Below are 23,591 nucleotides of genomic sequence, written 5' to 3'. Positions count from 1 at the left end.
TTAAAGGAAAAATATAAACTGTAGTTATTACATCAATATCAGCATGTAGTCATAATATCATTAGAATATCATTTTGTCGATAATGTCTCAGCTATGACCACTTTTATTATTGCCATATAGGCAGCATAAATAACAATCATGTGACTTAAAAAAATGGCATGTCGATATTATATCAGTCACAGCCATTATCTATTAAATTCATATTGTCGAAGAATCCATTAAATTGCATGCCGATAGTTTTGACAGGGGACATTTTGTGTTCATTTAATTTTATCCATACCATTTTCTATTGATTCAACATTGAAATCATAAAAATTCCTAGGAGGAAAGGGGTGGGGGGGGGGGGCGGAGAGTAGTCAACTGACAAGTTATGGGATTGTACCATCTATTGTTACAGTGATTACTGGTAAATCACCCAGTATTGTTTGAGTCACAAACATTTATTTTCTTTTTTTTCCGGTGGCATAGATACTCTAACACTATATGAGTATTACAGCGACTAGAGCTGCTTAAATGCCGCCTGGTAACGGTAGCTATAGCTGGTAATGACTGAGGCTTAGGGTGACTGATTAGAGAGTTGGTTGTTGTAGCTTACTAGGTTGCCCACTAAGCCGCGCGGCAGACATGAGGCATATTGGGTGTCTTAAGTAGCCACGTAGTTGATGAGATTGTCGCTACCGAGCACTGATAAATGATTAGACTATGAATATGTTTTTCATATATTAGTTACAGTAGGGTACAACTAAAGTATTATCTGTTACATACGCAAGCAACTTATGGATGTTGTCATCCTTGTTTGTACATAAATTATCTGCTCTACTGATTAGATATTTACTTTTGTATACACACAAAAAATATTCCAGCAGCCGCGCGCCAGCCGCACATAAACTGCCAAATATAAGCGCTTCAAAGTTTTTCAATACGAAGGCACCGGTTAAAAAAACTAGTTTTAATCTTATGATTGTACATTTCTATATTCGTAGAAAACTGGATATAATACGATGCTAGACATAGTTTTTTCGTATTCATGAGAACCGGTTCCTATCCACCGGATTCAAATGAATACGAGAAAAATTATTACTGAATGTTAGAACAAATTTTCACAAAAAAAACAACTTAGTTATTCTTAAAAAGTTAAACTTTTGAAAAGAAAAGAATTAAAGATTTAAATTGAGTTTCAGGCTTCAACTGAAACAGATTAGGCATTTATTATTGTATATATGTTTTTTAAAATTATATATTGAAAAAAATTTATCTTTAATAATCTACAAGATTTTGTATTTTGGGTATTAATATTTTAAAGACATCTAAAATCCTAAAACATAAAAATTTAATGATGTAATTAAATTGTGTGTCTATATTATAAACTAGCGGCTACACCCTAGGGGCACTTGAGTAGGGGGGAGTCGAATTTGATAAGCCAATTTCTTATTTTAGATTTTTAAAAAAAAATTAAATTTTTTTTTTTTTTGGGGGGGGGTTATTTTTTTCTAGGAGCGATTTATCTTGGGAGGGTGGTGGTACCCTCCCCCAAAATAGTTATAATCCTTCCCGGGACCTATGAGAAGCTACCATATCAAGGAGAATTCGATCGGTTCTTCGGTTAGCGAGATCCTTCGTTACAAACAAACAAATAGACAGACAGACATCGTTCTACTTTGTATTATAGATGAAATTTTAGATGTCATAAAATTTTTTGTTTTAAGTGCAAGAAAATTAACTATACCTGTTATAGTAACGTTGAAGATGATTAAAGTCCCTCCACAGATTATGACGTCATAAGATAGAATAGCCAATGAGAGGCCAGTAAACACTGTAATTAACCAATGGCAAAATTTATACTGGCCTCTAATTGGTTATTCTATCGTATAACGTCATAATATGTGGAGGGACTTTAATCTTCTTCAGTAACGTTGTTAAGTATTGAAATTTTTTATAGAAAAGTTCCCTTGAAGTTACGCTTTTGAAAAGAGTATCAAAAAGTCCCTATTTTTAAACATATTGATTTGTTAGTTATTTTGAAATCATTTTGAAAACATTAAGAAAACCATTTTTGATAAGGTGATTCCTTGGACAATTAATAAATGCTATTGTTATCGTCATAATATGTACATATATATTAATAAATGTCTAATATTAGTATATCCGTCCAGATTAAGTATCCGTCAATTAAAGCACTTTTGTAATAGGATTTTTCAGACCTAGACGTTTTTCTGATCTTTTGGTAATTTTTTGGCTTTGTGAAAATATAAATTGTCATACTTGTTTCTATTGATTGATTGATTAGCCTCGTCAGAGCTTCGTCAAGTCAGTTTGTTGAATTATCTGTTCATGTTATGCCCTCGTCAAGTTGTAGAAAATCTGCTGCCATTTTAGGTTGGGTCCATAGGGATAAAACATCTAGGTTAGTAGGGTTATTCGGGCATTCAAACAGATGTAAGGTTGTGTGTGGTGATTGGTTGCATAAAGTGCAACTGTCGTCAGGTTTTTGTCCTATTCTGTGTAGATTCTGGGATGTCGAGGAAAAGCCTGTACGAGATGCATCTACCTGGAGCACAACAACACCAGAGCCCCAGATGATTTATCAAGTCCTTGTTTCTATGCTTTACTTTGACAAACTTTTTTCTACCGTCATCTGTGTCATTTAAAAAATGCAAATGTATGACATACCGACATGTAAAACATGAAGAGTATGCTACATTAGTGTAAAACAATAGAGAGGGAACGGGTTAAATAACATATCCAAGTCGCTACAAAAGAGCAAAAAGTTATTTGCTAGCAGACGAAAAATGTCCCCAGTAGGGAGAACCAGGTAGTTGTTATACATCTATATTTATAGATTTATTTATGCTACAATGTAAATGTCTCCGAGAAGACATAATGTCAATTGAGATTAGTGTTGTACCCCGCCTGGGTAATCTGTTTAGTCAATTGGAAAACAATTCTATTCACGTACTAAATAACATTGCGGCCAACGAGACAGGGCTGTGGAGCTGAATCTAGGCAAATGTGCAACAGCTCTTGCTGCAAATTCAGGATAAACTTTTAGAAAAATTGCGAATTTAGTCAGTGACTTTGAAAGGCCGTTTGTGATGCTTTATATTTATTAAAAATAGCTTGAAACTCATATAATCTAGGTATATCTATCTAATACCTTTGTGAGATAGGTACATAAATATCAAAATATGGTCCTAGGACAAACGCAGGAGTCCCAAACGTCGGAGTGGACAAACAAGTAGTGGACACCCTAACCTATCCCATTTTAGGATTTTTAAATGCGTAACCCCTGCGGGGGGCTTATTTGTAAATTCACACCTTAACACTAACCTAACCTGTATAGAAATAATTACTTAAATTAATATTTCAACATTCCTGCATTTGTCCACTCCGACGTTAAGGATTCCTGCATTTGTCTTGGAACCCAAAATATGTATGTCTAAATATTTTCATATGCAGTTTCTTGCCCTTTTATTTCTTCCTTTAAACTCTGGCTCCACATATCTGCCATCAATAAACAATTAAGGATGAGGTAAAACAAAAAGTAAGAGGATAGGAATTTATTTAAGAGGCCCGTCTACTGCAATGTTTAATTAATTTTAAGCTACTTTTCCTATAGAAAATCATCTCTATAAGTTTTAACTGTAGGTCCATATGTCCTTGTTGCACTTTGTTGGTTAAAGATTGGAAACTAAATCCCCTAGAAGCCAGGGGGCGAATCAGCAAATTTCTTTGTAAAGTCATTTTATTGTTCGCATTGTTGAATTATCATTAGATAAAATGAATTAAAATTTTTATTATTTAAAATCCTAAAAATGTCAGTTTTGACAAGATAGATTCAGACATTTTTCATTCATTTAAATCTGTACATGCAAATTGAATTTATGCTACTTAAAGCCAAAAAAATATAATTACTGAAATGGGACTTCATATACATATTACCTGACCGTCAGCCTGTAGTGAAAGGTTTAGCTAAATGCTGAACCAAGTTTATGGTCGTTCTTCACTTAGAAGCTTGTTACAGGTCGTGGGAACATTTTTTTTTGTAAAGGTTGCTTCCTCATAAAAAATACAGAAACTTAAAAAGATGGAGGGTTGACATCCCAATCTCAATTATTGAGACCTTTTAGGGCGCTACCGCTTGTGCCGATTGTTTTTTTTAGACGGCTAAAGTCAGTGTCAGGCTTCCTTGAACCACAGATATAATGTTAAATGATTTCTGTGCAGTTTAAGGCTATCATAATTTAGATTTCGGTCTTAAGATTCTTTTCTACCCGCTTCTTTCTCTTCATAATGCATAGCCCCTAGATGATAAGGTTTATAATACTAATGAGCAAATGTAATGCAGAAAAGTTATGTTTAGATTTGTATTAATTAGGAAATTGTTTTTGATAAAATTACAATTCCAATGCGTCCATAATCTAATCAAGTACTTATTGGGAATAGGACATTTCTTGTTTTTATTCAATAGAAAAAACATAGAAAGGCAAATACAAAATGTTTGTTTTATAAAGATTTAAGAATAGAAACAGCTATAAAGACAATTTATATAAAAATCAATCGAGTTTATAATTAAATATTTTTTTTTGAAGTCATTTTTTTCGATAAAGTTTCTGATTTGCATCCCATTTTACCAGCCATACTTTTTCAGCACAATCGAAAATGTTGCTAAAAAATATTGCTTTTCATTGGTTGAATTATATAGATACTGCAATAAATTTTTGCCCTCCAAGTCTCAAAATTAAGTTTTCAGACCGACTTCATTAATGGCCATATCTCTAACCTATCAATCGTTTTTTATTTTGAATATGTAAAGCAGTTAATTATGCTTTAATGGCTAGAAACCCATTAAAAGTACTATTTTGAAAGCAATACTGTAATTATTAAAAAGTGTTATAATACTGACTAGGGACGTCAAAGATTTCTTTAATAAAGAGGGGATAAGGAGTGGTATCATTTTTTCTATTTGGTGGGGGGGGGGGGGGGAATTAATGTATTTTTTTCAATTTTAAAGGGGTTAAATGAGGAGAGGTAACAAAGTTTTAAGGGGGTGAATACCCTTTAACCCCACCCATCCCTTGGACGTCTATAATACTGACCTAAATGATATACAATCCATATTTCAGCTGCCTAAAAAAAAGCCTGACTTATGTTATTTGTAAAGGGGTCAGGGAAAGTTTGGGTGGGAGGAAACCGAAATGGTTTAAGGGGGATCAGAATAATGCACTATTTTGCATCCTATTCTAAAGGGAAGCTCCTCAATGTATTTTATAGCATATTATTTTTTCTCTCCAATACTTAAATATCTAAACAATTTTTATTAAAGGAACCCTGCAAAAAATACCACGCTTTAACTGCTGAAAGACTGCCACAATTAGATCCAATACCCCAAATTTGAAGCCTTTAGCTTTAATAACAAAAAAGTTGTAGGCATTTTAAAATGACATTTTATGTACAATGAAAATTTTGAAAGATGGTCAATGCTCATGTTAAAAACATTAAAATTAAACTATGTAGCCTAAAACAAAACTATAAGCTTATTTTTCCATAAATTTAGATTGCCAGTAACTATTTATATTTTTCAAATAAAATACCTATTTTTATAGTCAAAACCATTAAAAAAATTAAGTTTAACTTACGTTGTACCGAGAGTACTGTAGTATTTCCAGCTAATCAGAAGGCTGAATCTGCTCAATGACCAATGACAGCTGAGCTTATTTTAGTTTCATTTGTTTCCACTATGATTTTATGCTTTCAAAAGCAAATTAAACCGAATTTTTTTCAGAGATTTTGACTATGAAAAGTGGTGTTTTTATTATAAAAAAGTTATCTGTTACTGGCAATCTAAGTTTCTGACAAAGATAAGGTTATGTTTTGTGTCTAGGCGACGTAATTTAATATTGTAATTTCTTTCATAAGCAATGGAAATCTTTCAAAATTTTATTGTAGATAAAATGTAATTTTGAAATGTCTAGAACTTTTTTTTTATTGAAGCTGAAGTCTACAAATTTGGGGTATTGGGTCTACTTGTGTCAGTCTTTCAGCAGTTAAAGTGTTGTATTACTTGTAGGGTTTCTTTAAAGATAGACCGTCGCTTTCAAATCCGTTATCATAAAAATCAGGTTCCCATTCTAAAAAGACGCTACATACAATTAGACAAATTATTTGTCCCGAATTCCTCCTCAAAAAACTTCACAGCATAGCTTATTTCTTATGATGGGGAAATAATTTCTCTTTCCTTTTAAACAAACCAATTAATGATGTTTTCTCTTATACGAGGTATTAAAGCATTTGGTTTATGTGTGCTCCAATATCATGACTTAAATAACCAACTTCAACTAAAAAAAAGACCATTGAAAGTTATCTATAATACAAAGTAGAATGATGACTGTCCGTCCGTCCCTTACGATTGGATCATACTCTTCAGGGAATATACCTACTGGTCCTGCAGTGGTTTTTGGCTATTTTCTTGGGGGTTGGGACACCCCCAACCCCCCCAAAAAATAAAAAAAAATCTCCTTGATTTTTTTTAATCACCTCTTGGGGCAAAGTCCCTAGAGGCTAGGGGCGAAGCCGCTAGTATAAGTTATATAGTAGAATTGTTATTTTTACGTATTTTTGGTTGAACAGTTTCTGGTATGTCAGTAAACCTTTTCCTTAAATCTAATAGACTAGGTCTGATGGCCGAAATGAATTATCAGGTATGGTTTGGTTGATATAGCATATAATTTTTAACTCTTTGTTGTGCTATTAAAACTCTTACCTACAGAGTTTCCCTTTAACCTTTAAAAGAATTATTCAAAGTCGTAAAACTGTAGTTTGGAAGAAAACAAGTGAAAGAATATTGGCTTCTATACATTCTACTATATACACACCTCTCTCGAACAAATGTTGGCATCAACCAAACCAATCAACCAAAAAAACTGAGAAAAAAAATTAAAATAATGATTTGCAGATATTTCAAATTAGAAGAAAATAAAAAAATTATAAAAGACTGAACAAAATCTGTGTTATTTCAATTTTAATTATATAATAGATTCTTAACATTTAACAGGAATAAGGTATATCCAACAAGCAAAATAAATCTGAAATAATATTTGAGGGGCAGATGGAAAGGTCGTCAATTTTACTAAGTGTTGCCCCCCCCCCCACAACGACAGCTGAAAATACGTATAGGTTTCATAATTTTCTCTTGAATTTATTTTGTTGTTGGTATAAGCTGAACATTAATATACATACTTTTTAAGATGTTTTTTAGGTCCTTTGTTTTTACTTTTTTTGTACCTGGTCATAATAGAAAAAAAGAAAAAACCAAAATAATAATAGCAGTTTATTGTTTCTAGAAAAAAATCTGAAATGTATAAAAATTACTGTTAAATAGCAGTGATCTAAAGAATAAGACAATGGTCTATAATTAGGATAAACAAAATTACCACTTCTGTAGATTAAAAATAGAAGTTGAAACGTTAGAACACAAAACTTAATGAATCAACCAATCAAAAGTTCCCAAAGTTGTTAAGCCAATATATAACAAAGCGTTAGTACAATACTTTGAGGACTAGTTTAATTTTCCTCTCTCTCTCTCTCTGGTTAAATAGCCAATTTCCAATCAACCCACCGAACTTTTATAGACGGGTGTTAAAAACCCAGGGAGGAAGGGAGGGGACAATGGATCTAAAATTCATTTTTTTTGACAATTTTGGATTTTGGGCACCAGAGCACTTGCAACTTTTATTATTTTGGCAAATTTCAAAGACTTTGGGTAACAGCGCAAAGAATGCCGCTAAAACAAGCATTCCCAAAGCAGGCAACTCTTACTGAACTAACCAATACAAATACTAGCAGACTATTTGAAAAAAAATCAAAACAAGTATATTTTGGTTTTTAAACAAAATAGTTTTCTTCTAAGAATGGGTGGGAAAAACCAGAAATTCTACTGTGATACTTCTGTAACTATCCATTCTAATCAAATAATGATTGCTATATCTAAATTTTTGGAATTTTTCCAGATATATCTGGTCTTGAAGATAAATTGAATTAATTGCCCATTGTCCCCTCCCTTATTCCCTGTAAAAACCTCATTGTTTGCTCGTGAGATGTGTGCTACATACTATACCTAAATAATGCATTCTTTCTATTCACAATTCCAACAACACTGTGTTAAATTGATATTTACAGTTTGATAGGGAAATAACTTTCTATTCAAATGTTTAATATAATATAGAATAAAGATTAGACATACAATAAATTCAAAGATTGCCTTTTAGTATATTTTTAGAGGATTTTCTTCAGTTTTTACTATTGGTCTGTCTGTTGGTTGGTATATAAATGATAATTTAAGACAAATCACTGAGAAGGGTTGCTACGACACAATAAAAATTGATGAGAAAATAGTTATAGACTACCTTTCTTTAAGCATTTTATAGATTTATTAACTTATTTAATTATTTTATTAAGTAATTTATAATGCAACTAATGAAGCTACTCTATAACTTGAAAAGTTGTTCATCCATCCGTCTGTAAGACACTGTTAGTGGGAAACGTGAATTTCTCGACTGCTAATGAAGATAGACGACTGGAATTTGTTGTGAAGACTCCCTATACCAATAAGCATCTTGTATATAAATTACTTGGTCCGTCGGTCTGTCTGTCATGATACAAATGACCAATACATATTTTATATTAAAAGTTTTTCACCAAATACACATTTCTTTGATACTTATGGATATTGTCTTCCTTGTTTTAATTCAAATCCCGTAAAAACCTCTTTTTGTCGCATATAAAATACTAGCGGCTTCGCCCCTAGCCTCTAGTGGCTTTGCCCCAAGAGATGATCAAAAAAGGACCAAGGAAATCGTCTGCAAAAAAAAATAAAGGACCAAGGAAATCGTCTGCAAAAAAAAAGGGGGGGGAATTTTTTGTTTTTTTTGGGGGGGGGGGGGTAGGGGTGTCCCACCTCCCAAGAAAATAGCCTAAAACCACCACAGGACCAGTAGGTATATATCCTGAAGAGTAGAATCCAATCGGTTCAGTGGTTACCGAGATCTTAAGCTTCAGACAAACGGACGGACAGACGGACAGACAGTCAGACGGACAGACATCATTCTACTTTGTATTATAGATATGTATCACAAATTTTAACATAATTTATATATTTCAGTAATGGTTGTTAGATTTGGTAAATTAAATTTCAAATAAATATTTTATAAATCCAATTTTAGGGAATTTAGAATTTATCTTTAAAATTGGAGGATCAAAGTAATAAATGACATTTATTGAATCGGAAAACGTTTATGTTTTTACATTTTTCAAAGGGAATTATTTTAAAATGTTTAAACATTTTAATTAATAATTCTAAAATATTTTTGATAGAAAAAGATGTTAGGAATTTCTATTTTGAGATACAGACTCTGAAACAAAGAAGTTTCATATATATCTTTATGGTGGTTTTAGGCTATTTCGTATAGGGCCTATTATCAAAAGAACTAGACCCTTAGAAGCTTGAAAAGTCTCTTTTAATAGCATCTTGTTAAAAAGATCTTATTGGTCAGTAAGACGATATGTAGTACCGCCAAGGATAATTCTGTACCTTTAAATCTGAAATATTTGATAACAAAACTGTAGAGTTTCTAATGAGTTATGACCAATGTCAAGAAAAAATTTGTGTTGTTATCTTATAAAGAAACACAGTAAAATAGAAATGTCATTAGATGGTGTAGTGTCAATGTATAAAGAGTTATTTTTACTTTTTAAAATAAAATAAAAAATTGGATGGGTCGAATTCAACAACATTAACAACCCTTCAAGTGCCACTAGAGGCTTTTTGAGGGCGAAGCCGCTAGTAGATTATATGTTTGCCAAGACCACTTTGACCCATTAACAATCAAGTTATGATAACTTTTACTTTGCTTTTCAGATTAAGAAAAATAAATTATTACAAAAATGTTGAAGTCAGAAGATTGAAAATTTTCTTATGAAAATGTGATGATCATCTTTAGTTGAAACCATGTGTACAGATGGAGTATATCAGGTAGATAGATAGATAGGATGATAAGTAGATAGATAGATAGATAAGTAGATAGATAGATAGATAGATAGATAGATAGATGGATATGCTCATCTTTAGTTGAAACCATGTGTACAGATGGAGTACATATATCAGGTAGATAGATAGATACATAGATAGGTAGTTGGATAGATAAATAGATAGATAGATGGATAGATTGATATGATCTCCTTTAGTCAAAACTATGTGAACAGATGGAGTATATCAGGTAGATAGCGTTTGTCGCATCTACTGTTTGACGTATCTAGGGTTTGACGTAGTACCATAAATGGATAGGTAGATAGAAAGGATAAAATTCTTTTATTATTAACCTTTGCATGCTAAGTAACATGGCATTTTTCTTTACCAATTCTAAGCTGTAGATGGTCAAATCCATACATTTAAAAAAGGGTCACTAAAATCACATTATACATGCGGACAGATAGATAGAAAAACCAAAGATGACAACATCCACAAGTAGCGGAGCACAGAAAATCATGTATTGAAATACGTACAAGAAGTTTTAAAGTGCATTTGTTAAAATCAAGAATCATGAAACCTTTCTTACGTATTTTGAATTTTTATTTTTTTATTCTATAGCATGCCTGACAGACCGATGGACAAAATAAATTACATGGACGCCCATTGGTTAATATTCACCCAAAAAATCAGCCATGAATCTTGAAAATAACACCCCACAGCGTTACGGACTGACTGACTGAGGGACTTACGGACGGACAGCCAAAGTTAATTATAGAGTTGCTTAGCTACCAATGAATTTGAATAGAAAAGAAGAGCCCGGGGTCAAAGCTGGTTAAATCTATAATTTTGTTCTGAAAAGTTAAATTAGAAATTAGTTTTTGTACTCCCTACCTCTCTTCCTCTATCCGTATTATACATAGTTCTGTAGGATGCAGGGATAAGCCAATAAAAGATAAAAATGATATAGCTCCCATTTCCAAAAGTAGAAATTCCTCTCTGCAATTGAAACTTCTCGTGTGTTTATATTTCGTAGATGTTTTAGGCAAGTTGATTAGATTAGATTAGATTTATTTTGACACACAAAGAAAGATAAATTAGCAACTAGTATAATTATATGTACAATTTTATATATCTTCTTTCTTGTGTAGCCGGGAACTAGGTAGCCGACAGGGTGGTAATGTATCACCCCTTACAAGGTCAGCTGTGAGTTGCCGCAGATTTAGCAGCCATTCTTGATAGGCCGGGCATCCGACTTGTGTGTCAATTCAGCAGCTGGCTATGGGCACATGCCTCAAGTCTCGCTTCTCATTCCTTTGTGGTCCAAGGAACCCGCCCCCTCCGCACATGAAACAAAAAAGATTATAGTAAGTATGAAATTATCTGCCAGTGCAAGGCAACCAAGTGGCTGCGAAACACTGACAGACAACTGCCGGGTTAAACCCTAAAAAGGAAGACAGGACAACAAATTAATAAATTTAAATTAATAAATTTAAATTAAATTTAATTTAAAAATCAAAATGAAAAGGAGGGGGAAAGAAAAAGAAAAAAGGGAGTGAATTTACAAAATAATTCAATAATAGGGTCAAACTAGATTATCAAGCAAAGATATGTGCAAGAAAATGTATGAAAGAAATTGGGAAGGTTTATTTTGAAAGAGAAAATAAAAGAAAAAGAAAAAGTTTTTATCAATGTTTGTTATTCAAGAGTTTGTAAAAGGTAGTTTTCCAGTTTTCTTAAGAATTCAGCCCTGTTCTCAATCCCTCTAAGATCCCTAGGTAATGAGTTAAATAATCTAGGGAACATAAATTTTGGTGAATCTCTTATGTAATTGTGCTCAGCACGCAAGATTACAAAATTGTTAGCATTTCTAGTCCTGTGGTTGTGGATATCATGGTTAAATTGCCAGGTATTATTGAAAATTTCTGGTGTCCTGTTAGATTTGTAGTCAAACATAAATTTACAGCAATTAAATTTAATTAATTCATTAATTGGTAAAATTCTAAGTTGCTTAAAAATTGGGGTTGTGTGATCTCTATAGCCTGAATTACAAACAATTCTGACTGCTTTTTTTTGTAAGTTTTTGATAGGTTTTAATAAATAAGCAGGACATCTAGTAAAAAGAATTGACCCATACTCAATTACAGAGCGTATATATGCAGAGTACAGAATCTTTAAATGCCGTTGATCTAAAATATGACGCATTTGTTTTAAACTAAAAATTATTTTGTTGATTTTGCTTTGTACAGTGGCTAAATGATATCTGTAAGATAATTTATCATCAATTAAAATTCCAAGTAGACGTGCCCAAGATTCATCTTCATTAGGAATTAAATTAATTTTAGTTATTTTGGAAGGATCATTTACACCAGGATCATTTAAATTAATGGTTACTGGAAATTCCCTTAGGAGAAGACTGTCTTCTTCAGAGTAGTTGGGACGAGGGGAACTAAAAACTATTGACTTTGTTTTGCCTGGATGTATAATTAACTTATTACTTGAGTACCAATCTACCAAGACAGGAATAGCTCTTTGTGCCTTATTAATTAGGTCATTTAGGTCGTCTCCAACAATAATAGAAAGACAGTCGTCTGCAAATAAATTGTTAATGATGTCAGGACAACAATTGGTAAGATCGTTAATAAAAATCAAAAATAGAATGACGCTGAGAATCGAGCCCTGGAGGACACCGACAACGATATCCTCCAGGGTACTGCTCTCAACGCCATTAAAGAAAAATCTTTGTTTACGGTTAGAAAAATAGCTACGAAACCAGTCATGGGGGGTTCCACGGATACCATAATGGTATAATTTAGACAACAAAATATCTCTTGGTATCATGTCAAAACATTTTTTGACATCTAGAAAGATAGCCATAACTACCTTTCCAGATGCCAAAAAATCATGAACAATGTTAGAGAGATGGAGACAAGCATGAATTGTAGAGTAGCCCTTACGAAAACCAAATTGATTGGGTGACCAAAAGTTGTGTTCATCCAAAAATTCAAGGAGACAATTATAAACATGTTTTTCTAATATTTTAGAAAAATTATTAATAAGTGAAATTCCACGGTATAAATCTAATAATGATGTTAGCCCTCCCTTATGAATTGCTATTGTACGTGAAATTTTCATTAAGTCAGGGAAAGAACCATGGGAGAGAGAAAGGTTAAATATTGTGGTAAGTGGTGCTGCTAAAGCCTCAGCACAATAAGAAATAATGAACATACTTACATTATTATCATCACAGCTTTTTTTTGGTCGAATATTTCTTATCAAATTAAATACTTTGACAGGGTCAACTGGGGCAAAGAATAAATTGTTATCAATTCGGGGGGGTAAAAATTCAAAGTATTGTTTATTTGTTTTTGGAATATCCCCTTGTAAATTTTCACCAACCTTACTGAAATGCTTATTAAAAGCATTGCATAGATTAAGATCCCCCTCAATCCTTTCTCCATTAATTTCAAGAAAGTCAACATTTGATCTAGTTTTGTGCAATCCAAGTAAATCTTTTAATGAGTTCCAAAGTGATTTAGAATCCTTATTAACTGCAGCTTTCCTAAGCTTAGACCTATAAAAGTTCTTTTTAGATCGTTGAACAGATCTATTATATTGATTTCTATATCTCTTGTAAATGGATTCATCAAGTTGGGAGCGAGAATTTTTAGCAATTCTTGAAAGTCTTTGTTTAAACAATCTACATTTTAAAATTTCATCGTTGATATATGGAAGTTTAGGCATAGTTCTGGAATTGAATTTAAATTTTTTAACAGGTAGGTGAAAATTGTACAACTCAAGGAATTTATTGATGAAAAATGAATAAGCTTCAGTGGGGTTGGAAGAATTATGCACATTTTCCCACTCATGTTCTAGTAAAGAATTTTTAAAGTTAGCTAAGTTGGTATCATTAATAATTCTTTTGCTAAAATAACTAGGTTTGGGTGGGGGCTTTGAGTTGATATTAGAATAAACTGAAAAGGGCATATAATGGTCACTTATGTCAGTGCAAATAACTCCAACCCCTACAAGATCAGAAAAGTAACAATTTGTTCCAATTATGTCAATTAGAGAGAAAGAATCAAGAGTAACTCTTGTCGCCCTTGATACAAGATTGAGAATTCCATTAAAGGCTAAAGTTTCTAGAAATCTTGCAGCAGGGCCAGAGGGATCTGCTGCAGCAGAAAATAAGTTAATGTTATAATCCCCAAAAAGAAACAAAGGTGTATCGTTATGATCCTGTTGTATTTGATCCAATAAATTATCAAAAAATTCAAAAAAAGATTTTAGGTCAGAGTTAGTATTGTTGGGTGGCCTATAACAATTTATTAAGATGTACTCATTACCTAGGTACTTAACTTTTAAAACCATAGATTCAAAAATATTTTCAACAAAGAAATTATCATAAAGTTCCTCACAATGAAAGTAGTCTCTAATTATAAACCCCACCCCACCCCCCCCTAGAATTTACCCTAGTTTTTGTGAAAAGGTTGTATCCCTTAAATTTGATTAAGTTAGGATTAATTAGATGTGCTTGCCAAACTTCTTGAATACCTAAAAAATGCATATTTTTATTTTTCATTTCCAAATGCGTAAGAAAATTATTAATGTCAACGTGTTTACTATTTAATGATTGACAATTGAGACTGCACATAGCTAGATAATCTTTAGGGAGGGTGCATAAAAGATTTATAAAAGATTCTTCAGAGTAAAATTTACACTCAATATTTAAATCATCAAAAAGGTCAGAGCTAAAATTAGCATACATAGGAGAATTGAAATTGAAATTTAAGTTGCTGTTCAGTCTATCCAGTTCAGAATCTAACCTAGCGAACATACCATAATTAAGAAGTCAGTGGGAGGGAGGCGACCACCAAGAACCCCGCAGGGGCAGATAGGCTCAACAATCAGCGTACACACTGCCAGATGCTCTAATAAAATGATCATAATAATTAGTAAGGGAATAATAGCACAAACACTACACACAAATCCCCCAAGAAATAGTTATTTAAAATTTGAACACAAAAACAGTAAGTAGTTAGTATTATGCTCCAAAAATTCTTAAAAAACTCATTTCCAATACATGTGTAACACGGAAAAAAAACAACAATAAATAAATGCAATAAATATCAAAGTATAAATATATTTTTACAAAGTATCAGTTAAAATCTTTATTTAAATTATTTTTTAGAAATAGATAAAATACTTAAATTGAAGCCGCAGAAAGAGAGCGCCAAAAGAAAACATCTAGGCCAGGAGTTTGCCGCGGCCAGTTAAAAAAACCGCCGCAGCATTCACGGCTGGGGCATGACAACCCCAGAATCTCCAACAAAGGCAGTAGGAACACTCGCAGGTGCAGGCGCAGCTACAAGAAGGGGCGCGGCAGCAGGTATGGGTGCAGCAACAACAGGTAGGGGCGCCACAGCTGCAGGTAGGGGCGCAGCAACAGCAGGTAGGGGCGCAGCAACAGTAGGTAGGGGCGCAGCAACAACAGATAGGGGCGCAGCAACAGCAGGAATGGGCGCGGCAGCAGCAGGTACGGACGCAGCAACAACGGGTAGGGGCGTCACAGCTGCAGATAGGGGCGCAGCAACAGCAGGTAGGGGCGCAGCAACAGCAGGTAGGGGCGCAGCAACAGCAGGTAGGGGCGCAGCAGCAGCAGATACGGGCGCAGCAGCAACAGTTACGGGCGCAGCAGGAATGACAGGGGCAGCGCCTATGTGGGCACTATTCCTACCAACAGTGAAGGGTCCAGATTTTTTTTCCATAGAGTATGAAACAAGAGGGGGCACTGGGCTGCAAACTCTGGATAACACTGAGGTAACAGTTGGCATTGGTTCAAGCATTTGAGCTAGTGAAAGACCGAATGGATTTGTAACTCTTTGATAATTGTTAGAGCCCCTCAGTTTGACTCCAAGAAAGTTACCAACGGTCTTGACGTGTTCAACTTCATCATATGTGTACAGGTAACCCCACAGGTCCGCATGCATGTTAGTTATTGATGAAATAACTTTGATTTTTTTGCCTGGGAAGTATCTGGCTACCTTGTTTGCTGTAGGCTTGTTAGCTGGGTCCATAATTAACGCATTTCTCTCCTCGATAGATTTAACAATGGGCTTCATATTGTTAAAAAAGCCATACATTTGGGATCTGCTGTGAAAACGGATGTAGAACTGCCGAGGGCCATCGTAGCGGCTACCACCCTCATGCCCATGTTCAATAACTCCATCTCTATGCTCAGGAACCCACTTGAGTTGGCCACGAGCTAGGGCTTGCTTCAAGCTAGGAAGAATCAACTCTTGCCATATCATCTCCACTGAAGGAAATTCATCAGTTGACATCAATTGGAAATTGGAGATCTTGATTGACCAACTTCTCAAACGCTGTTCATTTCTGCAGGCCTGAAAAATGTTGGATTGAGTAAGGGCAAGATGATCCTTTTCACGGCTTTCTAGTGATGCGATTTTTTGCTTCAATTCTAAGATTGTATTATTTGCAAGTTTTAAATCGGATTCGACATTATCAATCCTTGAATTTGTTTCACTTATTTTTCCAGAAAGTTCGTTCCTGCAGCTCTCAATTGCACTACTAAAAGCAGCGTCGAGTTCGTCTTTTTGTCTGCTTATTAGTGTTTTTATATTATCAAATTTTACCTTTAGCGAATCTTCCACATATTTTTCACTGTGCGGGGCAACATTTTGTTCGGCGTTTCGTTTTGTACTGCGAAGATTTATGTTATTTCCAGTATTTGTGTTTGCCGCCATTGTCCAATGAAGATTCGCTAAAGAAAGTGATGTCACAGAAATCCAGAAATTTCTAACTGTCTGACCAATGAGAGAGCGACACTTTAACTTGAGTCACAATCAAGAAAGAGGGAAGGGGGAGACCAAAGGGGGGGTGTTCGATAATGTCAAGGGGTAGCAGGGGGTGTGTGTGTATGAGTTTGTACAACACCCTTTCTAAATTAATTAGACCACCTTACACATTGACATCTCAACTCGAACTCTTGAATTAGCACATAGAATTGATTTTAAACCTTGTTTGGAAATTTTTCATAACGATTAAGGATAACTAAATAAGCTTTCAAAATTTGTAATAACTAACTTGATGTCCAGTTAAATCATAATTTTCATTTTACACTTTGCTTGATTTTTTAAAATCACAATTTTTAGGCAAAAGAAAAGTAGCTGTTAGGGTAGTTTCTGTAAAATGAATCCAACTAAAAATAAGACCACATTTAAGTATATTTGATTTTAAGCATTTTTAAACCAATTTAAGGGTGAATTTGTTCATATTTCTAATGACTATTATTTTCCAGAAACGTTTATATCAAAAGATGATTCTATATTTAGCTGTTCGATTATGAATGTTGTCGCCCTTGTTTTGTTTTTTAAATTTACGATGGATCAGCAGTCACGTGTACAGTCGCTTGTAAGCCTCAGGAAAAATCAACCTTTTACAATTATAGTTCCTGTTCTGTGTTGAAAGTTTGAGATTGTGATGTATGACACACATTATATATATTTTTACCAGAGCTACTCGATATTTAACTTTGTCTGTCTGTCTGTTAGTCTATATGTTACACTGACCTCTCCATCCATGTAGCTCTGATAAGTATTGTATTAGATTTCCTCCTTGTGTGTGTTGAAAGCAGGGCTCGGCAGCTGCGCGTCAGCCGCCTGTAAGCCTCAGAGAAATCAACCTTTTACAATTTTAAAAATCAGATTGGAGTCTAAACCTGACCCATGTATGTCAAACACAATAAATTAAAGCATCCAAAAGGGTTTAAATACGACGCCCAGCTGCCGAGCCCTGGTTAAAAGTTTGAGATTGTGTTGTATGACACACATTACTTATATGTTTACCAGTGCTACTCTATAATTCTCTTTGTCTGTCCGTCCGTTTGTCCATCTGTTAGTCCAGCTGCGATTAATAACGACTACGTTTTTAAAAAAAAAAAAAATTCTTGTTCTTGATTTTCTATTATTTATCATACCGTTCTTTTTAATGACTGCTGAAAATCTGCTTTATAATTCACTTGACCATTTGACTATCCTTCCTTTTTTATGCTTCATTACTTATGGATGTTGTCATTCTTGTTTGGTATTACCACATATTATTTAAGGATAAGGAATTTCCCAGCTAAAAGTTTTGGATCAAGTTTGATTTGTGCAGTATACTCTTTATTTCCTTAGCAGCAAATGACCATACTAAGCTTAATGGATGAAAAGGATAACAGCAAATATGGATTAACTTACATCCCCAATGATGACAAACAAAATTAACCCTTCTGTAGGTCAAAATTATTGGGTGAACAGTTTGACATATAATTTGAACCAACCAATCAAAATAATACCCTAAGCTTTTCTTTATAAAACTTTGGGTACCAGTGTAATTTACAGTCCAATGTCCCCCCCTTTCCTGAGACTAATTTTTCTTTTAAGCTTAAAATCCTTATAATAAAGTAACAACAAGATGTCTATCTGTTTGTCTGTCTGTCTGTACCGAAGGATCTCGTTAACTGCTGAACCGACTGGGTTCTTCGTTATAGGGAAGCTTCTCATGGGTCCTGGCATGGGGCGTCCAAGCTTTTTTTTTGGGGGGGGGGTAAACATTTTTTAAGGGGGGGAGGGGTAATCCCTACTATACCCCCCCCCCCTTGGACGTTTATGGGTCCTGGGAAGGTTTATAATTAATTTGGGGGGAGGGTACCACCACTTTCCCAAGAGAAATCGCCCCTAGAGGACTCTAGGGGCGTAACCGCTAGTAATGTATAAATAGATTCGCCATGTTTTTTACTTTTAATAAAGTTTTCAAATATTGATGAAGATAAAGTATTATAAATTATTTCCATAAAACATAAATTTATTTGTTTTGAAAGCAAACTCTTTCAATCAGTCTTATGTTTATGTTTAGAGTAAAACACTAGAGGGAGAAAGGGTTAAATAACTGTATCTCCCCATCGCAACCGCCTTGTGCAACCTTTCAAATAGATCATTGAAAATCAACCAATGGTGTCGTTTATATTATAACAGCCAAGTAACAGATTATTTAGAAGCAGACGAAAGAGGTCTTTGAAATAGGAAGGTAGGTAGTTGTCTGTTAATACATCTATACTAGAGATCTGCTTGTTTATGAACTAAATAGTAAATACACATTAAGAAACACACTAAAGTATATTTTGATAATCTAAATAACTGATTTTGATTATAATGTGCTACATTAATAGAAATAAATTGCATATGCAAACGTCTAGTCGGACGTATGGACAGACCACAATTTAAGAGAATCTGCGCTACATAATTTTTTTACAACAATTTTTTATGTGTTTTAATCATCTGATTGATCTGATTTTGGAGTACTGATTCCTATTACAATAAGGTACAATATTACAAGCGAAGCATCTCTATGATCAAGTCCTAAATATGTCAGCATGTCCTTAAACAGAATTCTTTATTTAAGAAATTTGTAACAAATATATGCAAACATCTCGGATACGCATATTCCTACTTTTAGGGAAGCCTAATCAGTGCCACACATAACATCTAGTGTTAGTCATGCAATTTAAATTTTATAAATATTATGAAAAATTGTAAAGTACACCTGGTACTAAGCAGTAGCTTGGTGTGTACTGCTTCGTAAGACGGGGCGTAATCTGTCACTGAATAAATGTTTTTTTATGTTTATGACGTATAGTAATAGCAAGAACAAACAGCTAAATATTCTAATAAAGTGTATTAATTCAAGACAAGTTAAACATACAATAATAATATTAAATGTAATAGCAAGTATTCACTTTTAGGTTCGTGCCGAGTTGCAGAGCAAAGTCTTGCTCCGTAACGGTTGACACAAGAACTAAAAGCTAATATACAAAATACATATAATGCTCTCAAGTCAGGAAGAAAGGGACTATACATCACATTTCTCCCTGGCTTTAACATGAACATAGATTTCGAAACTGTAACATTACAGATTGAATATAACAATATGTTTATTACATGTTAATTATCATATATATTATAAGTAGCATTGAATGCTTATTAAATAGATAATAATTGATCTGGTATGACACCTGCCATATTTCTTTTTATTTATTTTTTTTTATTTTATTTCCAGATCTTTAAACACTTAATATCATTTTTTTTTTGTTATTTTGGTTCCTTAGAACTCTTTTGTGTTTTTTTTATATGTTCTTTTTTTCTTTATGTGTTTTTTTTTTCTCTTTTTAATATTTTTTTTTTTAAAAAAACATTGATTAACATATAATCATTTAAAATGCATTGATTAACATATAATGCATTGATTAACATACAAACATTGAAATGCATTGATTAACATAGTTATTATAAATGCATGATATATAAAACACTGATTAACATATAACCATCAGATTTAAAGACATGGCATTAGAGATGCATTGTTATAAAAGCATTAATATTGAACCTTTTCAAGACTACTACTGCCTCAACAAATACTTAATACATAAAAATAAAATAAAATATGAATTAATACACAGTAAACTATAATTATTACTTTCTTTTTCCAGCTGCTCTTCCTTTCTTGCCAGATTCTTCAATGTCCATAGGCATGATAGCTTCATCATCATTCACTCCAAGTTTTGCGGTCTCATCACACAAGCCGTCTTGAGGCATCCTTGCCTCAGTATCACCAAGCATATGTAAACATCTTTCAAATCCGCTATTAACCGCAACTGAAATCGAGGTTGCAACGCTATCAACCTCCTCCTGATTATCCAAAATCTTTTGATGCTTACGACTAACTTCCTCCCCGAATTTATCAAGCATCATCAATATTCCAGGCGTGTGCTCCATCCTCATTTCCTCCATCGCTTGTTCATCAACACGCCATTGCTGGCCTGACAATTCAAGGTCCAGACAAACAGGAATGTTCTGATCCAAAGGCTGATCCTGCTGAACACAAACAGGACCCCCAAACCGAGTAACCAACTTGAAATCACCCTCAAACCACTCATTTACTTTGTGTTCAGGATTAAACTTCCACTCGAGATTGGTTGTCAACAAACTTGTATGAACTTTTCCATCCAACTCCAATCTAAGTTCCTTTACTACATTCTCTAAAGTAGTATCTGGGTCACATAACAATGTCTGCTTGGCTAGAGTCGGACGGAGACGTTTGCAGCGCATCTGCATTTCCCAGGTCAAAACTCTTGCGTCTACTTTATCGTTCACCAAACTACCTGTATATGTAGCACTCACAAGATTTTCAATTATTTCTCTTTGTCCATCCAATCTAACATAACGTATCTCAGCTGGCATCTCTCCACTGGTAATTAAGCTCACCGAATTCACGTTAAAGAGGCGGGGAATGAAAACCGATAAGTTCATGTATTCATTCACATGAATAGCGTCAATAAACACTTTAGCACTCAAATCCTGTTCAGACTTTCCTTCAAGCCAATCTTTTTGTAACTCGAACAAAGTTGTGGATGGCATCTGTTTCAGAATAAAGGAAACTTTATTCACAACGTCTTTCCAATGTGCCAGGAGCCGGATAGCTGATACAACCTGCGTCTTCAACCGCGCATCAATGCTATTACCCACCGTTCTCAGCACCGTCTGAAGACTCATTCAACCATCTGCAGGTATGACGTCAATTTTGGAAAGTTGATGCCAGTCATCTAGCTCCCCCATATGCTTGATTATGGGTAACAATTCTCCCAACGTTTGGCAACTTTTTCTCTCATCTCCATCCAGGTATTCAATCTTGGCAAGCAACACCAAACTTGGTAACATTTCACAAACAAGCTTGGAGAGAAACATAGTTGCACTCAATTTATTCAAATGGTTTGTCTCGTTCCAGTACAACTTTCTGTTTATAGCTTTAGAATGCTCACCAGCCGCTATCAGGTTTAAGTGTCTTGAGTTCTGGCTGGTAAAGATAGGGATCCTGTCCAAAGCCCAGTCTATTGAGTTGATACATCTCCCCATCTCTAACTGCAACGAAAGCATGTTTATTAAGTTCAATTTAAACCTTGGTTCATTATCAATAAGACGAGCTAAATCTGCAAGTGGCATGTCCTCACTGTTCAAAAACACATTCCTCGTCGATCTGCCCACACTCAACGTCGGCAGCTCGACGCGCGACATTACCAACACCAGCCGAGATGCAGAGTTGCTGACCAACGCAGACACCGGTAGACCAGGTTTGACTTGATTTCCTTCATTCGCAGATTGTTTTTGGCGACCATTTTCTTCGTTGCTCAATAACTTTTGATTCATTGTTGCCGCCGTAACCAACCTGCAAAAATACAATATAATTAAATTTCAGCATAAGAATTTAAAATCTAGCATTAAATTCTTCCTCGGTAAATCTTTTTTTATAACACCATGAGCAACAACAATACAAAACTACTAACATGGGAATTATACCTAACAACAACATTAAAACAATCAATACAAACTTAGCAAACAATGGTAGTATATCTTTAAACAAATGTTCTAAACCAAACCAAGAACCTGTAACCTGTTCGAAAAATGACAACTTATGATCAACAAAATCCAACTTAGAAGCTTGTCCATTAAAATCCTCAAAATCCTCTAAGCCCTGATATCTAATAGTCTTATTAAAATCAGCAATAAACACCATTTCATCATTCAGAAAAATTTTTTGTCCCACATGTTCAGATTTCTCATTGGCAATGTGAAGAATTTCGAGTCCCTGCCCCTGATTCCCAAGGAACAAATTAGCTGTCAACTTCAAAAATACCGGACTTTGCGAGCAATTCAACAGTTTTATGTCCTCTACTGTAACAATCATTCTACTATATTCTTGTATCCCAACTGTCTTACCTTTATATTCCACCAACAAATGTCCTACTGCACATCCATAATCCACACCTAACTTTACTGGAATTTCAACCGCTGTACATTTTTCATACTTAGCAATCTCTCCCAGGTATATAATTCTGAACCCATGATGCAACTGTACATTTGATCTAACTTCTGTTTGAGCACATCTAGAAATACTAAAAAATTCCATCATCCTCTCATTCCTTTCTCTACTAGCTAAAAACATAGCATTCAAATCAAACCTGGCTTCCTGTTTTAACAAATCCCCAAAATAACTTCTAACAGCCGCCTTCGGTTCCTCTAAAAACTTGATACCCTCCAATTCTGTTACAAAAATTTTAAAATCCAGATGCTGCAAAGTAAGTTTCTCTGTTCCCATAACTTTAACTAAAATATTCCTTTCCGAGTTTGAAACAAAAAGTTGATCATTCCACGTAGTTAAATTGAATGTATCTTGAAAAACTACCTTAAAATTACTGGCCGGTTTTCGTACTACATACGGAAAATAAGGTGAAGTTGATGTTGCCCACAAATGATTTTCTTCAAAGTTCGCCACAATCGTCTTTTTATCATAATCCATAACAACATTTCCCTTGATCAAAACTGGAGTATTTTTTACTAAAATATGCAAAGTCCCAATAGCAAAACCTAAGTTGAACCACATGTTGTGCGCGTATACTCCCAGTGTCTTGCATTGAATGTTTTCACCACCAACATCCCAGAAAGGTGACAATGTTCCA

The 23,591-nt window shown here is 34.2% G+C and overlaps 2 protein-coding genes across 2 annotated transcripts in view; one reads left to right on the top strand and one right to left on the bottom strand.

Moving 5' to 3' along the window:
- Positions 1–9,911: 9,911 nt before the first annotated feature.
- LOC145313276 (uncharacterized) overlaps positions 9,912–23,591 on the top strand; it is a 40,520-nt gene continuing 26,840 nt past the window's right edge. Inside the window, exon 1 of the mRNA XM_080152600.1 lies at positions 9,912–10,027. Within this exon, the coding sequence (XP_080008726.1) occupies positions 10,014–10,027 (14 nt within the window). The 5' untranslated portion in view covers positions 9,912–10,013. The remainder of the gene's footprint in view (positions 10,028–23,591) is intronic.
- LOC145313274 (uncharacterized) lies at positions 15,149–17,025 on the bottom strand. The gene is made up of 2 exons (XM_080152596.1): positions 16,675–17,025; positions 15,149–16,422 (listed from the first exon to the last, which is right to left on the bottom strand). Exons 1-2 carry the CDS (start codon positions 16,783–16,785, stop codon positions 15,316–15,318), a joined length of 1,218 nt encoding a protein of 405 aa, XP_080008722.1. The 5' UTR covers positions 16,786–17,025; the 3' UTR covers positions 15,149–15,315.

This window comes from Acartia tonsa, chromosome 3 (genome assembly GCF_053477335.1).
Source record: "Acartia tonsa isolate MP-2025a chromosome 3, ASM5347733v1, whole genome shotgun sequence".
In the NCBI taxonomy this organism is placed as follows: Eukaryota; Metazoa; Arthropoda; class Copepoda; order Calanoida; family Acartiidae; genus Acartia; species Acartia tonsa.
Note: the sequence above shows the minus strand (reverse complement) of the source record. Positions and strands in the feature narration are given on the sequence as shown.

What these genes read in the sequence shown, in the direction of transcription:
- LOC145313274 (XM_080152596.1), bottom strand. Translation starts at nt 16,785, where the DNA reads ATGGCGGCAAACACAAATACTGGAAATAACATAAATCTTCGCAGTACA. An exon ending in ATGTGGAAGATTCGCTAAAG is followed by an intron (nt 16,423 to 16,674) that starts GTAAAATTTGAT and finishes AACATTTTTCAG; the next exon opens with GCCTGCAGAAATGAACAGCG.